Source organism: Pan troglodytes, chromosome 4 (genome assembly GCF_028858775.2).
Source record: "Pan troglodytes isolate AG18354 chromosome 4, NHGRI_mPanTro3-v2.0_pri, whole genome shotgun sequence".
NCBI lineage: Eukaryota > Metazoa > Chordata > Mammalia > Primates > Hominidae > Pan > Pan troglodytes.
In genome coordinates this window covers 34,592,761-34,615,575 of record NC_072402.2, presented here as the reverse complement: position 1 = coordinate 34,615,575, position 22,815 = coordinate 34,592,761, and the positions used below count along the sequence as shown (strand labels likewise).

The 22,815-nt window shown below is 35.5% G+C and overlaps 1 protein-coding gene across 21 annotated transcripts in view; it reads right to left on the bottom strand.

The window, feature by feature from the left end:
* The window catches only part of SSBP2 (single stranded DNA binding protein 2), a 324,235-nt gene that overhangs the window by 17,394 nt on the left and 284,026 nt on the right, over positions 1–22,815 (bottom strand). For 17 of the 21 annotated variants that reach the window (XM_063810341.1, XM_063810336.1, XM_054684231.2 and 14 more), the window contains 5 exons: positions 22,511–22,559; positions 10,586–10,621; positions 8,664–8,718; positions 4,460–4,530; positions 2,388–2,466 (listed from right to left, as the gene is read on the bottom strand). In XM_063810341.1, coding sequence (XP_063666411.1) covers positions 2,388–2,466; positions 4,460–4,530; positions 8,664–8,718; positions 10,586–10,621; positions 22,511–22,559 — 290 coding nt within the window. The remainder of the gene's footprint in view (positions 1–2,387; positions 2,467–4,459; positions 4,531–8,663; positions 8,719–10,585; positions 10,622–22,510; positions 22,560–22,815) is intronic. The other 4 variants (XM_016953049.4, XM_054684229.2, XM_016953050.4 and 1 more) reach the window with 2 other exon arrangements.

The window sequence follows — 22,815 nt, the reverse complement described above, 5'->3', positions numbered from 1 at the left end:
CGGTGAAATCCCACCTCTACTAAAAATACAAAAATTAGCCAGGCGTGGTGGCAGGCCCCTGTAGTCCCAGCTACTCAGGAGGCTGAGGCGGGAAATTCACTTGAACCTGGGAGGCAGAGGTTGCAGTGAGCCGAGATCACATCACTGCACTCCAGTGTAGGTGACAGAGTGAGATTGTCTCAAAAAAAAAAAAAAGAAATAGAATCATACATTAGGTAACAGAACAATAATCAGATCTTTGCCACAATATTAACTTTATTTTAAACAATTTAACTTCTTACAATTAATTTTCCTAGCATAAAAATAATATAACATTTTAGTAGCATAGCATTCAGTCAACATTACAAATAAAGCTAGGGCTTATTAATATAAGTTGTAAATAAGTAGGCATAATAAATTATTAAATACCGAATGCATATATGCAATCATATATATGTGTATATATAATATGTACAGTAATGTTCATTATAGAAAGCAATGAGCCAGTTGCCAAGCATAGGTAAAAATCTTCTGAAAATTCTATTCTGGTGACTAAGATAATGAGAGCCTTTTAACTATTTACCAAATATCATCTTTTTGTGAATGGTTCTACAAATAACAATACTGCAAAGTGAATTATTTTGCAATAAATTGGAAAATAAAATTCAAGAATGGTGCTGTCCAATAGAATTTTGTGCAATGATGGAAATGTTTCTCTGTGATGTTCATTAAGGTAGTCATTAGCTACAAGTGGCTGCTGTGTACCTGACATGTGGCAGTGCAACTGAAGAACTGAATTTTAAAATTTACTTAATTTAAAATTAAATAGTCACACATGGCTAGTGGCTAATGCAATTGGACAGTGCAAATCAAGACTTTGCAATCTAGGCAAAATAAGTATGAATTCTTAAAAGCTCAAAAGTCTCTTAGTGTACTGCAAATAATTTCGTTATTGAAAGATTTTCCAAGCATCAGAGGGAGGCATTTCCTGACCTTAGGTCGGGAAGCGAAATCTTATATATAACCTAAATTACTCATTAACATATTTTTTCCAACTTAAGTAAAAGACGAACCCTTTCCAAAAGAAAAAAAAAATCATAACTCCCATCCCCATTGTCAACTTTTAAATTAGTTTATGGTCATGTTACTTGAACATATACGAACATAAAAAGTGTTTTTTTGTTTTGCATTTAACCTATGTGAATGCAAAACAAATATAACTATAGTATGTGGTATGACCTAGTCCATTTTGCAACACTTGTCTGTATTTCTCACTATTGTTAAAATTTTCATTCACCTTGCAGCTATTTAGCTTCATATGGTAAGAAGGCATCACTTATAAAGTATGTTTTCTTTTTCTTTTTTTTTTTTTTGAGATGGAGTTTTTCTCTTGTCACCCAGGCTGGAGTGCAATGTAGCAATCTCGGCTCACTGCAACCTCTGACTCCTGGGTTCAAACGATTCTCTGCCTTAGCCTTTTGAGTAACTGGGATTACAGGCGCCCGGCACCCTGCCCAGCTAATTTTTTTTTTTTTTTTTTTTTGAGATGGAGTCTTGCTCTGTCACCCAGGCCAGAGTGCAGTGGCGCGATCTTGGCTCACTGCAAGCTCCGCCTCCCGGGTTCAAGCGATTCTCCTGCCTCAGCCTCCCGAGTAGCTGGGACTACAGGCACCCACCACCGCGCCTGGCTAATTTTTTGTATTTTTAGTAGAGACGGGGTTTCACCATGTTAGCCAGGATGGTCTCGATCTCCTGACCTCGTGATCTGCCTGCCTCAGCCTCCCAAAGTGCTGGGATTACAAATGTGAGCCATGGCGCCTGGCCTATAAAGTATGTTTTCAACCATCAGTCACTTGAAATGGTCTTTATCACGAAGACAATGTAGGCAGTGTTCTCTTAAAAGAGAATCATTCAAATTATCCAGAATATGATTAACAATTTTATGTTAAAAAGGAGGCAAACATAAAAATGCAAAAACAAAATTAAGAAATTCTTGGAGAGAACTGAGATTCTTCTGAAACTGTGTCCACAGAACTCTAGAGACAAAACAACAACAACAATAACAACAACAACAAACAGCTGCAAGAATACTGCAGCCTTCTGGGTTGGGCAAGCATGACACGTGCCCACAGAAGCAATGTCTCCTTTTATGGTAAGACATGAGATTTCTATAGGTTAAAATAAATAACTGTGAATATGAACTAGAACAATTCTCACACTTCTGATCTTCAAGTCATCTACAGTTATAACCAATAAAATGTCAATTAAACTATCTGTATGAGGTAAAAGTTGAAGTATTTAAAAATGAGTAGCTGGCTATGGAAGAACTTTGGAAACTGTAATATGCACTAGGTAGAATTAAGGTTTTGTTATGAATTTATTCTAAACATCAAATTGAAAAGCCTTACCTAAAGAGCCATTCATGTGATGTGACTCCATTCCTCCTAATCCACCCATGGGACCATCTGACCCAGGGCCCATTGGAAACTATTTTAAAAATGAAGAAAATCACTGTAATCACACTGAAAACAATGGCTTATCTCAATTTTACAATATATTTAACATTACAAGACACTGCCACAACTTATTTTTACTTGCAAGCTATGGAGATCTTTTACTTGATGTTTTTCAGCCTTGTGGGTTCTCTAACTGGACTGTTCACCTCTCTCATATTGTTTTCTCTATGTTCCACATATAGATGTTTAGCTTAATCACCATTCATCTCCAAATTTTTCTTCTTCAGATATACTCAGAAAGTATATACATTCCAGTGCAAATTAGAAGATAAGCATTTTCCTCTATGATACTGACAAATTTTCTGTTGAAAACCAAAAGTGGTTCTTAAGAAGCTGTTAAGGGTATTGGCTTATTAATAAGAATAATTCAATGTCATTATGACAACATTAACATTTTTCTTAGTAGGCAATCTGTCTTTGTTTAAATGGACATAATAAATAATTTCATCTTATAGGTTAAATACATTTCATTCCTTGGGGATGGCTGAATATAGCTAATTCTTCTTGGCAGTCTCAACCATGTCACTTCAATGACACTCAGAGGTTCCATGGCAATTCTGCTTAACATTTTTCAAAGTAGTGGAATTCTTTTTTTCTTTCCTTTCTTTTCAGGTGGAATCTTACATTAGAAGTCTGGTTCAAAACAGGTGTGCTATGATGGGGTTGGTGATAGAGAACCCATGGCCCGCCCACTCAGTCTTCCTCTCATCTCTCTAGAAGACTAAGGAAACATGGAGCCCAGTTCGAAGACAAGTTACCATAATACCTTACACTTACAGTTAAGACACCCTGCCGAAAACACTTTCTCTTCAAATTTCCCATGCCAAAAGCATTTCTACCATGTTGTATGGTGCAGAATATTGACTATGGTGTGTGTGTGTGGATGCAGTGGTGGTGGTGACTAATCATGAAGGCTTTTAGGAAGAAATAACTGCCTTTGGCAGGCAAACCTATACTTTACCACCTCTGTGTGGGAATAAGATGGCCTTCTATCACCATGGGCAATACAAACCACATGCTTATAAAATTCCCCAAGAGAATGCCAATTTTGCTTGGTAAAATTGAGTATCTAAAAGCAGTTCAGTAAACAACTTGGAATATGTATGCCTCACTGATATAAGGCATATATAAGTCAAAGAAATTGACTTTAAACTTACTGCTGTTATTCAGCTTTTATCAAAAGCATAGTTTAGATATGGGTTGAAAAACTGGTGCTGGTAGGCCTAGTAGCCTGTGAACTTTTATCTGGCTCCTACAGTGTTTTAAAAGACACTAAAACTATGGGTATGTATGTTTGGTCAGTTTAACATATAACATATATATCTTCTGATTTTTCTTTGATTTCTGCTACCCTATATACACATGTATATGTGTATTAACTACAATCTGTTATAAATATTTCTGTAAACATGTAGGCCTTATAGATAAATAAAATGTTTTCCTGTGAACTTCTGTGGAAAAATCATGACCATATGCTTTATTAAGAACACCCAAGTTCTTCCTGTAGTAACTGCTTTAGCTCCATATTTAAACTCTAGATTTCATATTCTAAAAAAAATAAGCATAGCCAACCTCCTCCTTTATTTTCAAGTTTATCAGGACAAAAAAAGATCACAATGAAAAAGCTTAGTGATGCTAAAAATGAGGTTAATATAAATGATTATACATAACCTGTCATTTTCAAATAGTATATATCATTAATTATTTACAATAAAATAAGATGAAACTAATGTGTAATTGATTAGGATCAGTTTTACTTTTAAATTATATTGATATAAAATCTCTGTTATATATGTGTACTGTTTTTTTTAACCCAGCTCAGAGAAAAGAATTTGACTTTTTGAATATCTAATAAGCTCCTGGATAATAAAATATAAAGTTTAAACAATATACAGGACATGGAATGCACTCAGAGTTTGAAAGTCTTCAAATACATTCCAAAAATAAAAAAAGTTCATATTTACATTAGGTCTGTTAGGTCCAGGAGGTACTGCATTCATTAAAGTATACATGTTATCGCCAGAGTTGGTTGAATCTGAAACAAAATATTACTTAATTAAAATATTTCTTTAGAGTCTATACCCAATTCATCACAAAGTAATGATCAAACATGGTCTGCATACAGATACCTCTCTCTATATAAGCTGCAACACTTGAAATTGTCATTACTAAAAATAAATACCCACAGTCATTTTCTGACCCCAAAATTGTCATTCTGAGGTCATAAATTAGGTATGAGGAATCACTTCAATAATTCAGGTAAAAGTATTATTAGAAATTTAAAAAATTATAGTAAAGTTTTTCTTTTTAAAAAAGATACTTTTTTACTTCAAGCAATTCTATGTGTGTGTATGTGTGTATATGTAATATATAATATCTCTTAAAATTCAGATTCAGTCGCTTTTCAGTTTTATTTCCTTAAGTTTCCAATATACAAATTTTAAAAATAGTCTTTTTACTTAATAATTAGTGAAAGCTGGTGGACTATCCTGGCTTAATTCCGAAAGAAAAAGATTAGAGTAAGAGTATACAATTAGAATAATGTAATTCTCCTGTTTGAACTAAAAGCCAGCTTCTTCCAGCACAACTTCTGATGAAATGTTTTTACTCACTTTATTTTTGATTTATTATAATAAAAATATCTGTACTGCATATCCATATAAATATATGTAACATTGTGCAGTATTTAAAAAATTTATATTTCATGTCTGTTAGCTAATTCGAATTAAGTCTCTGAGCATACATGTTTTTATAATATAAAACCTAGAGTGAAAGGCTAAATATTTTACATTGAGAAAATATAAATGATAAATTATGGTTTTCTATTTTTCCACATTATACAGTTTTCTTAAATATAATGTAGTAGGCCTCTTTTGTTTTATTTTGTTTTTTAGACAGAGTCTTGCTCTATCGCCCAGGCTGGAGTGCAGTGGCACAATCTTGGCTCACTGCAACCTCCGCCTCCCAGGTTCAAGCGATTCTCTTGCCTCAGTCTCCCAAGTAGCTGGGACTTTAGGTGCATGCCACCACGCCTGGCTAGTTTTTTATACTTTTAGTAGAGATGGGGTTTCACTGTGTTAGCCAGGATGGTCTTGATCTCTTGACCCTGTGATCCGCCCACCTTGGCCTCCCAAAGTGCTGGGATTACAGGCGTGAGCCACCGCGCCCCGCCAGTAGGCCCATTTTGAGAAAAAGATGTGTTTAAAATTTTTGTACTGATTTGAGACAGAAGGTAAGTATCATTTACTTTCTCATGGCAGTAACCATAGAGTGGCAATTACTTTTCCTTTTACTGTGTGATTACTCATTAGACATTAATAAGTTTATTATTTTAGTGTGTATTACTTACAGAGTAGATCTCATGTCATTTATTGGTTGGCTGTGAACAATGACCCATAAATCTAAATACTGTATCTTATTTGAATATATCTATTTGAATATATCATAATGTTGAAAAAGTTGGAGTGCCTACCTCAGGTTGACCCTATTTGTTTATTCTAAGGAAGGTCCTAACCTACTTTTGTGGCCTTAACTGTTTTTACATCCTTGTGTATGCTATACTCCTGTCAACCCAGGCTACTTGTTTTTTCCTGTGACCAACCTTTCTGCCTCCATGATTTTGTTCTTTCTTCCTCCAAACACCTTCTCAATCTCTATGCACTGAAATTCGACTCACTATCGAAGGCCTATCTCAAATGTTATGTCTTCCATGAGGTTTTTTCCTGGCAGTTCCAAGTGCATGAGTGCTCCCCTCCCACTGAGTTCTGCCTTCCATTATAGGAATATTTTACTGCTTTATTCTTTCCTCCTGCTTCCAACTAGGATATAATAAGCTCATGGAGAGAAGGAAAGGACCATATCTTACTCATCTTGTGTACTAAAGACAATAAGTACTGCTAACTTAGATTTAACTGTTGGAATAAACTCAATCACACACAAGATTAACTTTAAAAAATCTTGGATTGCTTTTTAAACATAGGAAATCTTCAAATGGTTTTTCAACTGTATTGGCCTTACTCTTGGTGAAAGGAAGATGGGCTACATATTTTAAATGTGCACAAAGAAAAGAAATTTATCATTTTAAAGACTAATCAAGAATATAATTTCATCTGCTACAGAAAAAATTTGAGAGGGCTAAGATTGGTATTTATGGCCGGGCGAGGTGGCTCACACCTGTAATCCCAGCACTTTGGGAGGCTGAGGCAGGTGAATCACTTGAGGTTAGGAGTTCCAGACCAGCCTGGCCAACATGGTGAAACCCCGTCTCTACTAAAAATACAAAAATTAGCCGGGCATGGTGGCACACTCCTGTAATCCCAGCTACTCGGGAGGCTGCAGCAGGAGAATTGCTTGAATCCAGGAGGCTGAGGTTGCAGCGAGCTGAGATTGTGCCACTGCACTCCAGCCTGGGCGACAGAGACTCTGTCTCAGCAAAGAAAAAAAAAAAAAAAAAAAAAAAATATATATATATATATATATGTATTTACTGGAAAATGTCTGACTTCTTTCTATGTACAGAAAAACTTTACAATAAAGTGGATCTCCTGGGACCTCCTTTCTTGTGGGTGGGGTGCTGGCTGAGTATTAGAGGAGTGACTGTGACACAGGATGAACACATAAAAGAGTATGCAAAAAGACTAGGAAGATGTACTTGAGGCAATTTCTGGTTTGAAAGGAAGATTACTTATTGCCTGCAATGTTCAGTGTTGCTCCAAAAACTTTTTTTTAGTCTTGCAGTGAAGCATTTATTATTCACATGCTACCTTCATAAATTAAACATTAACTTCACCATATAAGAACATAAATATGGGCAAGATGATCAGTTGATATAATTCTATCTTCGATGAATTGTATCATTTTCAATGAAGATGCCTTCAGGACACAGACCATTAAATATCCAAGGAGTTAGTGAAGCAAAGTAAAATTTTGTATTAATTATCAAGTTTATGATTTTTCTAAATTGAAAGGGCTCAAAATTAAAAATTTGTATTGGTATGATCAATGATACTGACTTTCAAGCTTCTATCTTAATTTCAACAAGCCAGTTAAAAACATATGAGTTTAACAGTAAAACATCATAATCAAAAATACTTTATAATTATTAAAATTTCCCATCTACTTAATCATCCCAAAGTAATAACTGATAGAGTTTTAGCCTATTTCTTTGTTTTCTACTTTCTAGATTTGTGTTACGGTTTCAAATGAAACTGTGATTATATTGCATTGAATCATGAGATTTTATTTTTCCATGTCATTACAAATTCTTTGATAATAATTATAATGGCTCTATTATATTCCAACCTACACCTTAAACATTAATTTACTAATTCCACTAAAATTGAATTAGGCATGAGTTTGTGTCTACTGTTTTACTCTTGAGTATAACAAATGAGCATCCTTCTACATAAATCTTGGGTTGTATCTCTGTCATTTCTAGTATTAGAAGTATAGAGTCACATGGTATGAACCTTTTCATGGCTCTTGAACATTTTATCATAGCATTTTCTAAGAAGGGTGTGCCAATTTAGTCTTCCACTGTTAACAACCCCAAGACACATTTAATAGTCTGTGTGAAAGTCTCAAAAATAAATGATAAAACTATTTAAAGTAATTATATAAAAGGATTATGAAAACATTGAAGTATGTTTTAGTTTAGAAGATAAAAAACTTTTATTATTACATAGTGAATTTATTAGCTGACTAATAAATACTTATAGACATGTAGGGTAAATAATACTGTAAGTACGTCTTCATCCTTCATTCATCTTAGTAAGATAATAGATGTGGTGAGTCTGATTTGGCATTTTAAACCTAATGAATCCATGTATTTAATGTTTTATTTATTCAGAAATTTTCTAAATTGTAGAAGATTTGGTTAGTTTTATCAGTCTCAATAAATCTTTAAGTTAGACACATTTTTGGGCAATTCATATAGATCAACAGTGTTCATCCTAATTAAATCTGACACTCACACCATAGGAATTTTCTAAATGCTTAACTGGATAATACTTATTTAAGAACACTATATTTCTTCCTACCATGCTGCCTCTACTCCTTTAACTATCGTGAGAACATGAATACTACTAACTTTATTTCATGAACAATTTCTATATTCTGTGATTTTATTCTAATAATCAAATGCCCATGTGGCTAGTTTGATTACAATACCTGCTGGACTAGGCATGATGGGTGTTCCTGGTGGCCCTCCACCTCCTGGAGGACCCTAAATAATTATACAAAATTTCAGTAAAAATAAGGCATTGCAGAAGAAAAAACAGAAGTTAGACTTATATCTATAATAATCCAATTTGAAAATAAGAGCAGAAATATATTTTCTCTAATTTATTTTCTTTGAATGCACAATCATTTCAATATTCTACAAAACATAATTTAGCTTAAATATGTTGAGACTGTTTTGACAAATTTCCAAAAACAATGAGCCTGTAACATTAATTCATTACTCATGACTTAATCATATCAGTTATAATGAGGTTAAGCAGAAATCATTCAACAGGGCCTTTACAAATCCACAAAACAGAAATAATTCATATGTATTTTTAGTTTTTATAGAAAGCTAAAATGATATTCGCTTAGAGAATATCTTTAAAAATGAAGATATCTGCTTATTGATTCATATTCTTAAAAAATGCACTGATGTCATTTCTTTCTTCTGTCAGCATCAATTGCAACGTTTCTGGAGCACTGTACCTTCCACTATCACATCAATTAGAAATGAGAGGCAAAGTTGACGAATGCTGTGGGTTATTGAGGCTGTAGCTACACAATCAAACTGAAATGGCGATTAGGTAATTCTAAAATTAATTCAATAATTTCAGATAACCAAAATAGATAATTCAGGCAATGGGTTGTAGGCTTTTTCAGATGCTCTATGTACAGCAATCAAATTAACTTTTAAATGGCAAAATTTTAACTTCATTCTGAATGTACAGATACAGCCTGCCAATTATTTCAGACGAGATCGGGCACATTCAGGGTGGTATGGCTATAGACCTGTCAATTATTTCAAATAATATCTGTATTTGCACAACTTAAAATTTATTTTAAATAAATGTCTATAATTTCATAAAATGATATATCAGCCTTATTCATTAGTGGCTTTAAGAAAAAATAGGTTTTATATAAATTTTCTTACTTTCATTTTTATTTCATAGAAAATGCAAAGAAAGACTTGCTTAGTTTTATAGCTTACATGAACACTGAACACTAAGTTCACAGGTCCAAAGCAGTGTGTGCTTTTCACTATGTTAATAAAATACTATTTCCATGGAGAGTGAAATGCTCACTGATTTTCTTCTTATGCGTTCTTTTTTTCCCCTCCAGCTAGCCACCACCTCTGAACATTTCTGTGGGAAAGATTTCCCTTGTTACCATTTTATCCTTGTTTCTCTGTTAGGTGTTTCCCTCTAAATGGTGTAACGTATTTTCCTCTATGTTGACTTTGAGATGTAGCTAGGATCATAATGTGATGATGATGATTAAAAGGTCACTTGTAAGCTCAGGAGGTCATATAAAACTTATTAATTTGACTTCACATTGACATGAATTTTTGGAAAATTCTAATGTGTACTAAAGAGTAATAATGATAAAAATAAGTGTTCTCAATTTCAAAGAACAACCAAAAAATGAAATGATTCCTCTAAATTATTAGTCATTATTCTGCCATCTAATTCATTTGTGATTGGGAGAAAGTTTAATGTCTTCTTAGATGCTATGTGTGGTGCATAGGGTTGGACTGGGGTGTAGATTATTCTCCTGGAGAACCGCAAATTCAAGCATATTACTGTGTAACTGGGGATTATTCTCTTCATGATTGGACAGAGTGTATTGTACTGGTTTTCAGAAACATATGCTGAAGTAAAACACAGTACTCAGGGCAATTCTGGCCAGATTGATAACTGTTTCACTAATGAACATCAACATATGTACTGAGGTTGGCAGATGAAACAACTCAAGATGTTCACTTCTTGGCCAATACACAGGGGCTCTTCTTAACATCTGGACAACTGTTTCATTGCCCAAATAAAATGTAACATCAATTCTTATAAGCAAACAAACCCAAATGTACTTACTACATAATTCCCAGGAGATGCTGAGGAGTATGGTATCTGGAACACGAATAGGACAAAAAAATTTTTGATTCATGTAGCAGTATGGACACTGACCTAAAATGAATTTATTTCATGATTTTTTGTCAAGTTTTAAAAATGTATCACAAAGCATAGTAAAGGATAAAAAAATTTATATCTGTTTAAGTACTGGAAAACTGAATAATAATAACTTGGATTTACACAAAAGAAGGCAGATTTTAGTCAAGAGGATTTTAGATAGAATAACTGCTTTAAGATATATTGGTTTCAGATAAGTTGTGCATATTGCATGATACTAATTACTTATTCTGTAAGTAGAAATATATATATTTGTGTATCTAAAAATGGGAAACCAGAATTTTTCAAATTAGTAGTATTTACACATACAATTTCTAAGCTATGCAAAAAAAGTTTGTTAATACGAGTCTCCAAAGACTATTAATTTGTGAGGATCAGATATGGGTAACAAACTCCCTTTTTCTCTTCAAATCAAGCTCTTCACCAAGCTCTTTTCTAGAGATTAGAAGGTATTAATACGACATTGCTGTGATAATTTAAGAAATGAAAAACCAGAAAACCTATGTTTAAAAGTAAGCCCTCGAGTATGCATATTAATAGGGAAAGTTAAATCCAAATATTTTCTTTTTTCACACAAGCTTACTAGCTAACTTGTATTAAGATTCTGTACATCCATAAGAGATATTTTTGTCTTATTCTGAAGAACACCAATAGATTACTCTCTACTCGAAGTCAGACAGCCAGGGCCAGAATAGGACCTTTACAGTAGTGAAAAGATGAGTGCTTGTATTATTCTAAACCATCTATCCCAATACCTGCCATATAATTAAACACAAAAATAATATGAAACCATAAAGTAAGTATAAGGAAGTACAACCAAGTTATGATTTCCTCTTGATAAATATTTGTTTTTTTGGAAATATTTAATATTAAGTTATTTGAAAAGCTTTTCTCCTTATTTGGTGTTCTTGCTTTGCCTTAAGCACACAACACATGTCCCGAGGCTCTGCTTGGTCTGCCTATGAGTAATTCAGCACTGCAGATGGCCACTGCTAGAGTGCTCAGCATCACTAGGGATTAGAATTAATTCTGCTGAGTACCGAGATTTTTTTATGGCAGCAAACATTTACTTCATTTAGTGAATGAATACAACTTTGCTCTCTTGGGTCCCTTTCAGTTCATGATCTACCTACCATCCATCCTCTGCTTCTCATTTTCTTGGAGGGGACAAGGTCTTTTTTTGTCACCTAGGCTGGAGTGCAATGGGACAAACAAGGCTCACTGCAGTCTCGACCTCCTGGGCTCAAGCAATCCTCCTACCTTGGCCCCACAAGTAGCTGGGACTAAGGTGTGCTCCACTGGCTAATTTTTAATTTTTTGTAGAGATGGAGTTTTTCTATGTTGCCCACGCTGGTCTCAAACTCCTGAGCCAAGCGATCCACCTGTCTTGACCTCCCAAAGTGTCAGGATTATAGGCGTGAGCTGCTGTGCTGGGCCTACTTCTCTTTATTTAAATGTGAGTCTGCCCTTTCCAAACCACCAATTTATCTATTGGCTCCTAGGACCAATTTCATCTCTCTCTGCCTTTAGCACTTGGCTCATGTTCTTCTGTCACTCTATATTGCCTATCATCATTCTTAAGCAACTTTAAGATACAATCTAATTAGCCTTTAGATCTTTGGAATTTGCAGTTCACCGCCTTGCTTTACTTTACAATATACTGCCCTCTCCTCCATTTATGAGTATGGTCATATCCTAGAACTCTTTACTGAACAACTAACTCCCTTGCCTGACATCTTTCTTATTCCTCATGACACTTACAAAAATTACTCTATATTCCAACCAGGGTTTTCTTGCATCACAATTCCACCATGTTTACTTAGTACATTATTTCTCTATTAGTTTATAACTAAATTGCCTCTGCCTCTCCTTCATGGCACTGTCAACATTTTATTCCTCTCTCCAATGTCTTAAATTCATTATCATAAAGTCTACTTTGTTAATTTCCATTTCTTTGATCACCCTCTAGCCAGCCAACCTTTCTGTTTTAATGCACAGATTTCCTGGAGAGAAACACAAAACAAGGTGGACAAGATCCAAAATGTAATCATGCTCTCCAACTTCTACCTCATCTTAACAAATATCTGGAAGCATTTTTGGCTCAGCCTTTATGAAAGCCTTGAAGCTTACTGGTAATGTGTCAGTAAACCCAGTAAACTTCATGGGGGGAAAAAAGCCCTGATTTATAGTATTTGCCAGTTACTGTGGTGTAAATATTCCCACATGGCAGATTTTAAGCTAACAGTGGTTTAACAAACAGCTCATGAAATTCCTGAATATTTAACAATGGACTCTTGTGAGCTGGCACTCATGGTGATTACACCATCCTGAGTAAATATTTCGTCTTCCTGTCATACATTGAAGCTATCGTGCTTTTACTATACCTTCATTTTCAGCTCAACATTCTATTATTTATAGATTTAAATTTTCATGTATATCCCAGATAGGAAAAAAAAAAACTTTATTTCCAAAGGTAGCTTTTCCCAACTATCTCATTCTTAAGTCCTTGCTCTTTTTATATTATTTATTTATTGTATTCTATTTATTTATTTTTTGAGATGGAGTTTCGCTCTTGTTGCCCAGGCTGGAGTGCAGTGGCGTGATCTAGGCTCACTGTAACCTCTGCCTCCTGGGTTCAAGCGATTGTCCTGCCTCAGACACCCAAGTAGTTGGGATTACAGGTGCCTGCTATCACGCCCGGCTAATTTTTGTATTTTCAGTAGAGATGGGGTTTCACCATGTTGGGCAGGCGGGTCTCGAACCCCTGACCTCAGGTGATCCACCTGCCTTGGCCTCCCAAAGTGTTGGGATTTACAGGCGTGAGCCACTGTGCCTGGCCTCCTTTTATACTTTTAATTTCTCCTTCTTCATGATTCCTTCAAACAGTTAAATAAAATAAACATTTAAAAATACTTTTACAAATGTTATCTCAACTAGTTGTTCAATTTCTTTCAATTTTTTGCCCCGTCAAGCTCTTTATTTTTGGCTTATGCTGTTTCTACTTCATAGTCTTTGATGTCTTTATTAAAAATCAGCATTTGGGCTCCTAGTCCTAGGACCAGTAGTGTGAAGGACATAAAATATAACAATATAGGTAGAGTACAGAAGATATATTTGAGCTGGACAGCTGGGACTTACAGAGAGTAGATGCCCATCAGAAAGACAAAGAGAAGAACTGCTATAAAAAACAAAGAAAGAAAGAAAAGAAATCACGGTTTATTTGGGAAATGCTATGCTATGTTATATAGCTGCTATAGTGTGGGGCTTATAGGGGGTTGTGGTAAAGGGTGAGGCTGCACAGTCAGACTATGAATGAATTTATGTTGTAGGAAATAAGGAGTCATGGGTTTTATAGAGACATGTTCAAATGTATGTTTTTAAAATCCTTTTTTATTTTTAAATATTTTGTACAGACAGAGCCTCACTTTTTTCTCCAAGCTGGTCTCAAACTCTTGGCCTCAAGCTATCCTCCTGACTCAGCTTCCTGAAGTGCTGGGATTACAGGCATGACCCACCACACCTAGCCCTAAATTTATGTTTTAGAGAAATAAGTCTAGAGGCATCATGGAATATGAATACAAGTTAGAAGACCACTGGAAAAAAATCCAGGCAAGAGATGATAAAGAGTGATAGGCAGCGCTGATGAAGATAAGCAAGAGTAGGAGAATTTGAGGGTCATTTCACAAAGTACTTGGCAGAGCTTGGTGACAAACTGGGTGTGGCAGACGAAGAAAGGAAGAAGTTAAGATAATTCCTAGGTTTTCAACATGGTGACTGGGTAGATGATGCTGCTACTCATTTATACATAGGGAATTCAGGAAGTGGGGCAGGTTTGGGGAAATGTCTGATTATTGGATTTGAAGGTACCAGAAGACACTGAGGTAGATATGATAAACAAACTTTTAGAAATGCAGGTCTAGAATGTATCAGAGACCAGGACTAAGGATACAGCTTCAACTGAATACATTTCTACTTTGTGCTGGACAAGATACTTGATCTAGGATTAAACTAGATTTGTGGTAGTTGAAACAACATGGTAGCATTAAAATGAAAAAAAAAAAAAAAAAAAAAGCAGCCAAGAAATGTAATTAGAAAATATTGCCAATTAAGAATGGGTGGAGACCAGGCATGGCAGCTCACACGTGTAATCCCAGCACTTTGGGAGGCTGAGGTGGGAGGACTGTTTGAGCCCAGGAGTTTGAGACGAACCTGGGCAATATGGCAAAACCTTGTCTCTACAAAAAACAAAAAAAAATTAGCCAAGCATGGTGGCATGTGCCTCTAGTCCCAGGTACTCAGGAGGCTGAGGTGGGAGGATTGCTTGAGCACAGGAGGTGGAGGTTGCAGTGAGCTGAGACTGCACCACTTGCACCACTGCACTCCAGCCTGGGCAACAGAGTGAGACCCTGTCCCCCCACCCCACCAAAAAAAAGAGATAGAGAAAGAATGGTGGATATGTGACTGGATGAAAATCAGGAAAAATATAAAAAGGCAAGCAAGCTAGATTTTTAAGAAGGAGGTAGCAGATGCAGTGATTAGGAAATATCTAAACTGGGTTTAATCTTTTTTTTTTTTTTGAGACGGAGTCTTGCCGTCGCCCAGGCTGGAGTGCAGGGGCGTGATCTCGGCTCACTGCAGGCTCCGCCCCCCAGGTTCACGCCATTCTCCTGCCTCAGCCTCCCAAGTAGCTGGGACTACAGGCACCCGCCACCTCGCCTGGCTAATTTTTTGTATTTTTAGTAGAGACGGGGTTTCACTGTATTAGCCAGGATGGTCTCGATCTCCTGACCTCGTGATCCGCCTGCCTCAGCCTCCCAGAGTGCTGGGATTACAGGCATGAGCCACTGCACTTGGCCCTGGGTTTATTCTTGAAGGCTGTCAGGCTTAAGCTTTTTACCTTTCTGTGATACACCTAAAAGTAAATAATAAAAAAGTAATAAAAATATGGAAAACTAAAGAAACATTATTAAACCAAAAAAAGAAAAGATATTAATACAAAACCAAGGAGTCAAATATCTCAAAGGTTAGGTATGATGAGGATAGAAAGTAAGTCACTGTGTTTGGTTGGTAAGTAGAAAGTCACTAATAACCTTCAGAATAGGACTTTCATGGGAACTGAAATGGGTTGAGAAGTAAATTCAATAAACTTCCATTCGTTACCTGTTATGTTACAGGCACTTCATTGCCACATGGTGATGAAAAAGACAGGCCAAGGAATTAATTATCTAGGAGAAGGTGGTGAGGGAGTGGAAGTATGGGAGACATGGGATGGTGGCTGGAGACTGAGGAAGGGTTGAGAGAAGTTTTGTACTGGTAACCCCTCCCAACTCTAGAGGAGTGGAGAACTAGGGCCTTCAGTTTGTCTTGGGATTTTGTTCATGGCATGGCACTAGAGGAAAGTTCCAGTCAATGGAAAGGGACGTAGACTAAAGACTCATTTGAAAGAGTGAATGAGTAGGATATGCAAAGAAGTAACAAGAAATAGAACAAAGAGATAGATAGGGACAGGCGTGGTGGCTCACACCTGTAATCCCAGCAATTTGGGAGGCCAAGGTGGGTGGATCACCTGAGGTCAGGAATTCGAGACCAGCGTGGCCAACACGGTGAAACCTTGTCTCTACTAAGAATACAAAAGTTAGCTGGGCATGGTGGTCAGTGCCTGTAATCCTAGCTACTCGGGAGCCTGAGGCAAGAGAATCGCTTGAACCTGGGAGATGGAGGTTGCAGTGAGCCGAGATTGTGCCACTGCACTCCAGCCTGGTGACAAGAGCAAAATTCCATCTCAAAAAAAAAAAAAAAATAGAACAATAAGTAAAAATAAAAAAGAGAGAGAGAGAATAGACAGAAGGGTCAGAATTAAAAAGAAAATATATATATATATATTTCTATTTCTGAGGTAAGAAGGAAGAAAGGTGACTAAAGGTCTGATAACATTGGACGCAAAGGGCAGAATCTGAAGAAATTTGAATCTAATGGTCTCTTCTTCTCCTCTGTAAAATATGACACAATTAGCTGATAGAGAAGGGGCCAAACATAATGTAGGTGCAGAATGAGAATAAAGAATTGCAATAGTATTCACTGAGGAGGACAAGAAAAGTAGCTAAGGAAGAGTGAAAAAAACAAACTGCTGGTAAAGCATCAGGGAGGACCTGGCTGAGGCTGAACATCACAGATCCTAATTATAACGTGTTAAGTATAAGGATAGAAATACGCATTAGGCATTGTGGAAGAATCAAAGGTGTCCTACAAATATTTCAAATTTAACGTTCAAAAAAAACAAAAACCAAAGCCCCCAAACCTCATTGCCTACCTCTACACCTGCTTCTTTTCCTGTGATCCTAGCTCAGTTGTGTTATTCCCATTCTCCCAGCTACCTGGATTCAAAGAGTTGAAATCACCTTCAAAACTCCTACCTTCTCTTTATCCCTAAATCCTCCTTCTAACCCTACCCTATACTTTACATTAAATACTCATTAAGATGAAATGAAAGGTAAAAATGAAGATGTAGAAGATAAGCAAAATTAGAGGATTAGACAGTCAAACACAGAATTTGAAGAATTATTATTTGACAGAGAATAAAATTAAGGGCCACACATACTGTCTGGCTAATCTAGACAGATCACTCAAAAGCTGTGATGAGAATCCAAATATTCTGAAATATTCTGAGTCCCAATACCCATGATTGTGGTGCTGTGGTAGAGGGCAGAGAAGTAACTAGAGGACTTTCATTTTGTTAAATGATCTGTAACATTTTAGATAAGTGCCTTTCTTCAACTGTGAAGCTTAAAGCTATCTTACAAGCACTGGGTTACTAGAAATAAGGGAAGATAATATCAAGACATTATCTGTGCCACATGAAATTAAAAATATTCTATTTTAGTGCTTTTTAAAAAAATGAGCACCTATTTGTATAGAGCAGAGCCTATTTGGAGTAATTTGTTCATATTTCCTTTAGGCTTAATCACTATTAATAGATGCATATTTTCCTTAAAGGAGTTTCCTCTTTTTCCCCTGACAAGTGAGCGAATTAATGAGTATAATGCTATACTGAACATTTTGTTGTTTATGCCTATCCCCTCTTTTACTATCCATTCCTTTAATTTTCTTTAGTAAACTATTTCTGCCTTTTTTTTTTTTTCATGTGGCTTGGGTGGGACTCAGGATGACATAATTTAAACTTTTGGAACCAAGTGTGCTCAAAACCAAAAATACATCTGGACTTTTCAGATATATGATCCAGTAATACTCTTTTTCAGTATAAGTCTAGTTTGGTTGGTTTTCCGGACCTTGTAATCAAAAGTGTCTATTTTCAGTAAAATGTTTGATAATGATCAGAACTTGTGCAAAGATCAGAATCCTTTGTGAAAAAGAAAAAAAAAAAAAGAAAAAGTACAATTAGGGAGTTTGTAAATAAACCTCTAAGTAAGAATCTGAGACCAATACTGTAATGCTCAGAGGTAAGAAAATTAAAAATTAAAATCGTAACTTTTATTTGGAATTAAAAATATGAGTTTGCCCTTAAAAATGTTTTTCCTGCTGTCATGTAAAAGAGTGCCAAAAATATTTTTGACCAAAACACTTTTATATGACAAAATTGTGGACAAAGATTAGGCAATAAATACATATATTATGGATAAGACAGACAGGTTTCATACTTTCAGAGAAGTGACTTATAAACATGGAAAGTAGAAAGGCTAGACTGAACCCTGTAGGGATGGACTGAAATGGAAGCATCAGTGTGCACTCATGTTTTTAATACAAATAGGTAAAGGTATAGACGTGTGTGGGTGTGTATACACATACATATATTTCCTAGTTCTGTTAGTTGAGAGGGCCTAAAAGTTGTATTACTCTAGTGGGTTCTAAATACCAATACCCAGTAAAAGAACCCCAAGCTCCTTAAAGAAGTGGCTGTTTCCAGGGCTAAAACTGGGAAAATATAAGAAGAGCTTCAATGTGCTCAGAGAAAAATGGGGACATGTTAAAAGGTTAAGTGATCCCACTTAAAGGGGAAAACTTTGAACAATTTTAGCATCCTAAACCCACAGAATAAAATAATTCATGAATACATCTTATATACATAAATGAATATGAATGGAAAAGAAAAAACAACTCTGTTATAGTTAGCTAACTAATAAACGGAGAAGAAAAGACAGAATTCAAAAATATCCATTTGGCAACCAACAAAGTAAAAAAGTGATTCAGGCAAGAATCATCAATAGATGTCCAAAATAGCAGATGAAAGTATAAGGAGGAAGAGGAGACCTACTGTACATTCAAAGTAAGTCTCTAAGTTAATAAGTACAAGGGGAAAAATAGTTATTTTATACTGGAGAAACCTGACAAGCACCACCTTAACTAAATGATCAAAATTAACATCAACAATAATGGGACAAATCATCATGTGCCTCCTGAAATGACGCATTGAGAAAAACACAGAATTTTTTTTTTTTTGAGACGGAGTTTCACTCTTGTTGCCCAGGCTGGAATGCAATGGCGCGATCTCAGCTCACTGCAACCTCCGCCTCCTGGGTTCAAGTGATTCTCCTGCCCAGCTTCCTGAGTAGCTGGAATTATAGGCGCCTGCTACCACACCCGGCTAATTTTTCGTATTTTTAGTAGAGATGGGGTTTCACCATGTTGGCCAGGCTGGTCTTGAACTTCTGACCCACGTGATCCACCTGCCTCAGCCTCCCAAAGTACAGGGATTACAGGTGTGAGCCACTGCACCCGGCCAAAAACCACAAAATTACTTCTGTAGTATCCCTGACAAATATATATAACCTAAATCTAATCAGGAGGAAATAGATAAAACCAAATTATATACATTCTAAATAATCTTGCTTGGAGTTTTTTAACTCCAAGGTTAAGAAAGGCCAAAACAAACAAACAACCTCCCGCTCCAAACAAAAACAAGCTGAGAAACTGTTCCAAGTTAAAGGAGACAAAGAGACACGAAGTGAATGTAACAAGTAAATTGGGATTTTCTTTTGTTTGAAAAGATTATTGAGCCAATTAGTGAAATCTGAATAAAATCTGTAGATTAGAAAATAGCATTGCATCAGAGTTGATTTCCTTATTTTGATCATTTTACTGGGGTTATAAAAAATTATGTGTTAGTTTTTTAGGAAATATACATGCAAGTATTTAGGGATAAAGTTTCAGGAAATTTAAACAGTTTAAAAATATGTTTATGTAGAGAGAGGAAATAATAAAGCAAATGTGGTAAGACATTAACAATTGGGAATGTGGGTGAAGGGTGTATGGAAATTCTTTGTAGTATTCTTGCAATGTTTAACTCTGAAGTTATTCCAAAATAAACACTTAAAAGAAAAAATAGTAAACAAAACATATTTGAAAGCAGCAAAAACAAAACAAACAACTACTTTAATATGCTGCCTTGAGGAGTCAGAGACTAACTGTATTGGTACAAACTGAAAAGTGTTTTAATATTAAATATGGGCAGGAAGTCTAAGAAACTTGGAATTCAACATAATTTGGATAAGCTGTCACCACAAAATGATCCATGGTTTTTGGGGAAAAATACCTCCTTAATACTTTTTGCTTCTGTTTCATAGAAGCCCTATGTCTTTGCTAGAAAGTCGTCAGTTATCTATGATTTTTTTCCCCTTGTTCTTAGAGTGGTCATTTTCAGAGGCCTACTTTTCCTTTGGATGCTCAGGATGATGACTACTTTCTCTCTCTAAAGAGAGAATGATAGGCCTCCTCCACTTCTTTTCCCTATTCTCATACTTTGAGTAAGGGTAGATGTTTGCACATTTGGTATACATTCATCGAGGAGACTGCTTTCAACTCCATTACTTGCCTATGTGTGTGCTAGTCAAATGCCCATTTCAGACTGGTGGACAGCAGTTTGATGTGTACAGCTTTTCCCTAATTCCTAATGTTTCTCAGGGTCTAAAATAATGCAGAACTGCTAGTGTGTTATAGCGTATTCTCCTACCCACAGTGCCCAGCGCTATGAAATCCTAAAGAGATGGAGTACCTAAAAAACTAAAAGTCATCAGAACACAGAGCTCCCCTCTCATCTATACTGTTTACTTGGATAATATACCCCCTTGGTACAATGAAACATCCTTGTCAATATCAACCGCTCAAACCCTGTCCACCTTCCTAGGTGCCTTGTGGGAGATATAATCTTTGGATGAGTGTGTAAAAGAAGGTACTTATAAAGGTGGGTAGTGGTGGGTGTGAATTATACTCTGGCTGCCTGCAATGGCAGTAAAGGGATGACTGGCTGAGCTGACAATGAGGAATAAGAGAATGGTTTTTGTGCTTCTAGGTGGGAAGGTTTCCATAGTTAAGGTGAGCCACTGGTTGTGCTTTTCCATCTAGCTTCATGAGACATGCAGATAATGGAAATTATTTCCAGATTCTGGCACTGGGAAGAGTTTTCTTTGTTACAAAAAATGTTTTCTTGCATTCTTTTTATGGGCATTTAAATAGGAAGTTAAAATAAATGTATCTTGACCTGCTAGACAGGTGTGATTTTAAAGTGAAATCTTGAATGAATTGGTTAGGTCAAATAGTAAGAAGCTAATAGATCGTAAGAAGTAAACTCTTGTAAAGCATGTAAGCAAACGAAAATAATTTTGAGGGTGTAAAGGTACTCTATTCCAACACAATCTGGCAAAACACTATTTTAGAAGAAAGACTTGTTGAAATTAAATAGCACACTGAAGACTCAAATGGAAGCAACATCGTTCTTTTCACTTCAAATAATTTCAATTACTTAGCAAACCGTAGCTATTAAAATTAAGAGAAAAGCAGATAACATGAATTAACATTTAAAAAAATATATGACAGTTATTTACTTGAGCTGAAAGTGATTCCTGCTTCAAAACAGCAATGGATTTAGGATGATTCTTCCTATACCCTAACCTTAAACACTGGATCAGTTTCATATTCATTTAACATTAAGGCCACTGCTAGCCAATGAAGATACCTTTGTACATATTAGCAAAAGGCATCCTCTTTGGGTAGATGCCCATTGACTTCACAAGGGGATCACAGGTTGTATTTCATTCTCCTACTGACTCTCTTGACCCGGGAACCTTTGTGCAGTGCACACAGTACACAGATGTACACGGCAGACTTCTCTCACATATCGAAGAACTCAAGGTTTCAAAGACAAGAAGGAAAAACATCTCCAGGATCACAACATTAAAATCATATTAAGATCGATAGCTTAATTTTCAACCTGTGCATATATTTCTGTGACATTATTAAGAGAGATAAATATTAGTGCCATCAAACCACGGCCACAAATATATAAGGAAAATTCCCAAGATGTCAGGTATATAGAGAGATGTACAAGGATGGCAATTTAGCTAACAGGTACAAGGTAAATATGCATTTGCTTTCTGGGCAGCAAGAAAGCAAACCTAGATGTAATTGATATAGCAAATAAAATCATAATAATTTGGCTTCTTCTAACAGGTTGATTGTATTTGGCAACTCAGTGACTATTAATAGTTATTTTAGAAGATCAAACCATTTTATGATACAGATCACTATTTATAGGCTATTGTAGTATATACTTCAGTCACACTATTTCAATTTTTATTTTTGAAAGTCTTGTTGACAATAGAATGCATGTTTACATTAGACCTTGAAGTGAAAGAAAATTACATAATTTCAAAAAATTATGCATTTTTCTAAAATTTATATTAAACTTTTTTGAATGATTACTTAAAAAAGGGTTACTACAACCAATTGCAAGGCTTTCAAAAGCAAAATGTTTTTGTGATTTTTGCTAAATGTTACAAAATGCAAAATATTAAAAAAAATATATATATATATACTCACTGAATTGGCATTTGTTGGGTTTGGCCAAGGTCTACCACCACCTGGACCCCTACAAAACAATTTGATAAATGAAATTTTAACCTATGCTTTGAAGGTTTCACAATAATCAATGACAAATCATAAAATATAACATTTATAATTCAGTTATTATGCAGTTCTAGTTTGGCACTGAAATTACTCTCTTTATATTTATTTTAATAGCTTTTTATATTAATTAAGTCCCCCAAAAGAAAAGTTTTCTTCCCAAATTGAACTGCTTTTAGAAAGCCCAGTTTTACTTTAATATTAAATGGTTATTGTTATAA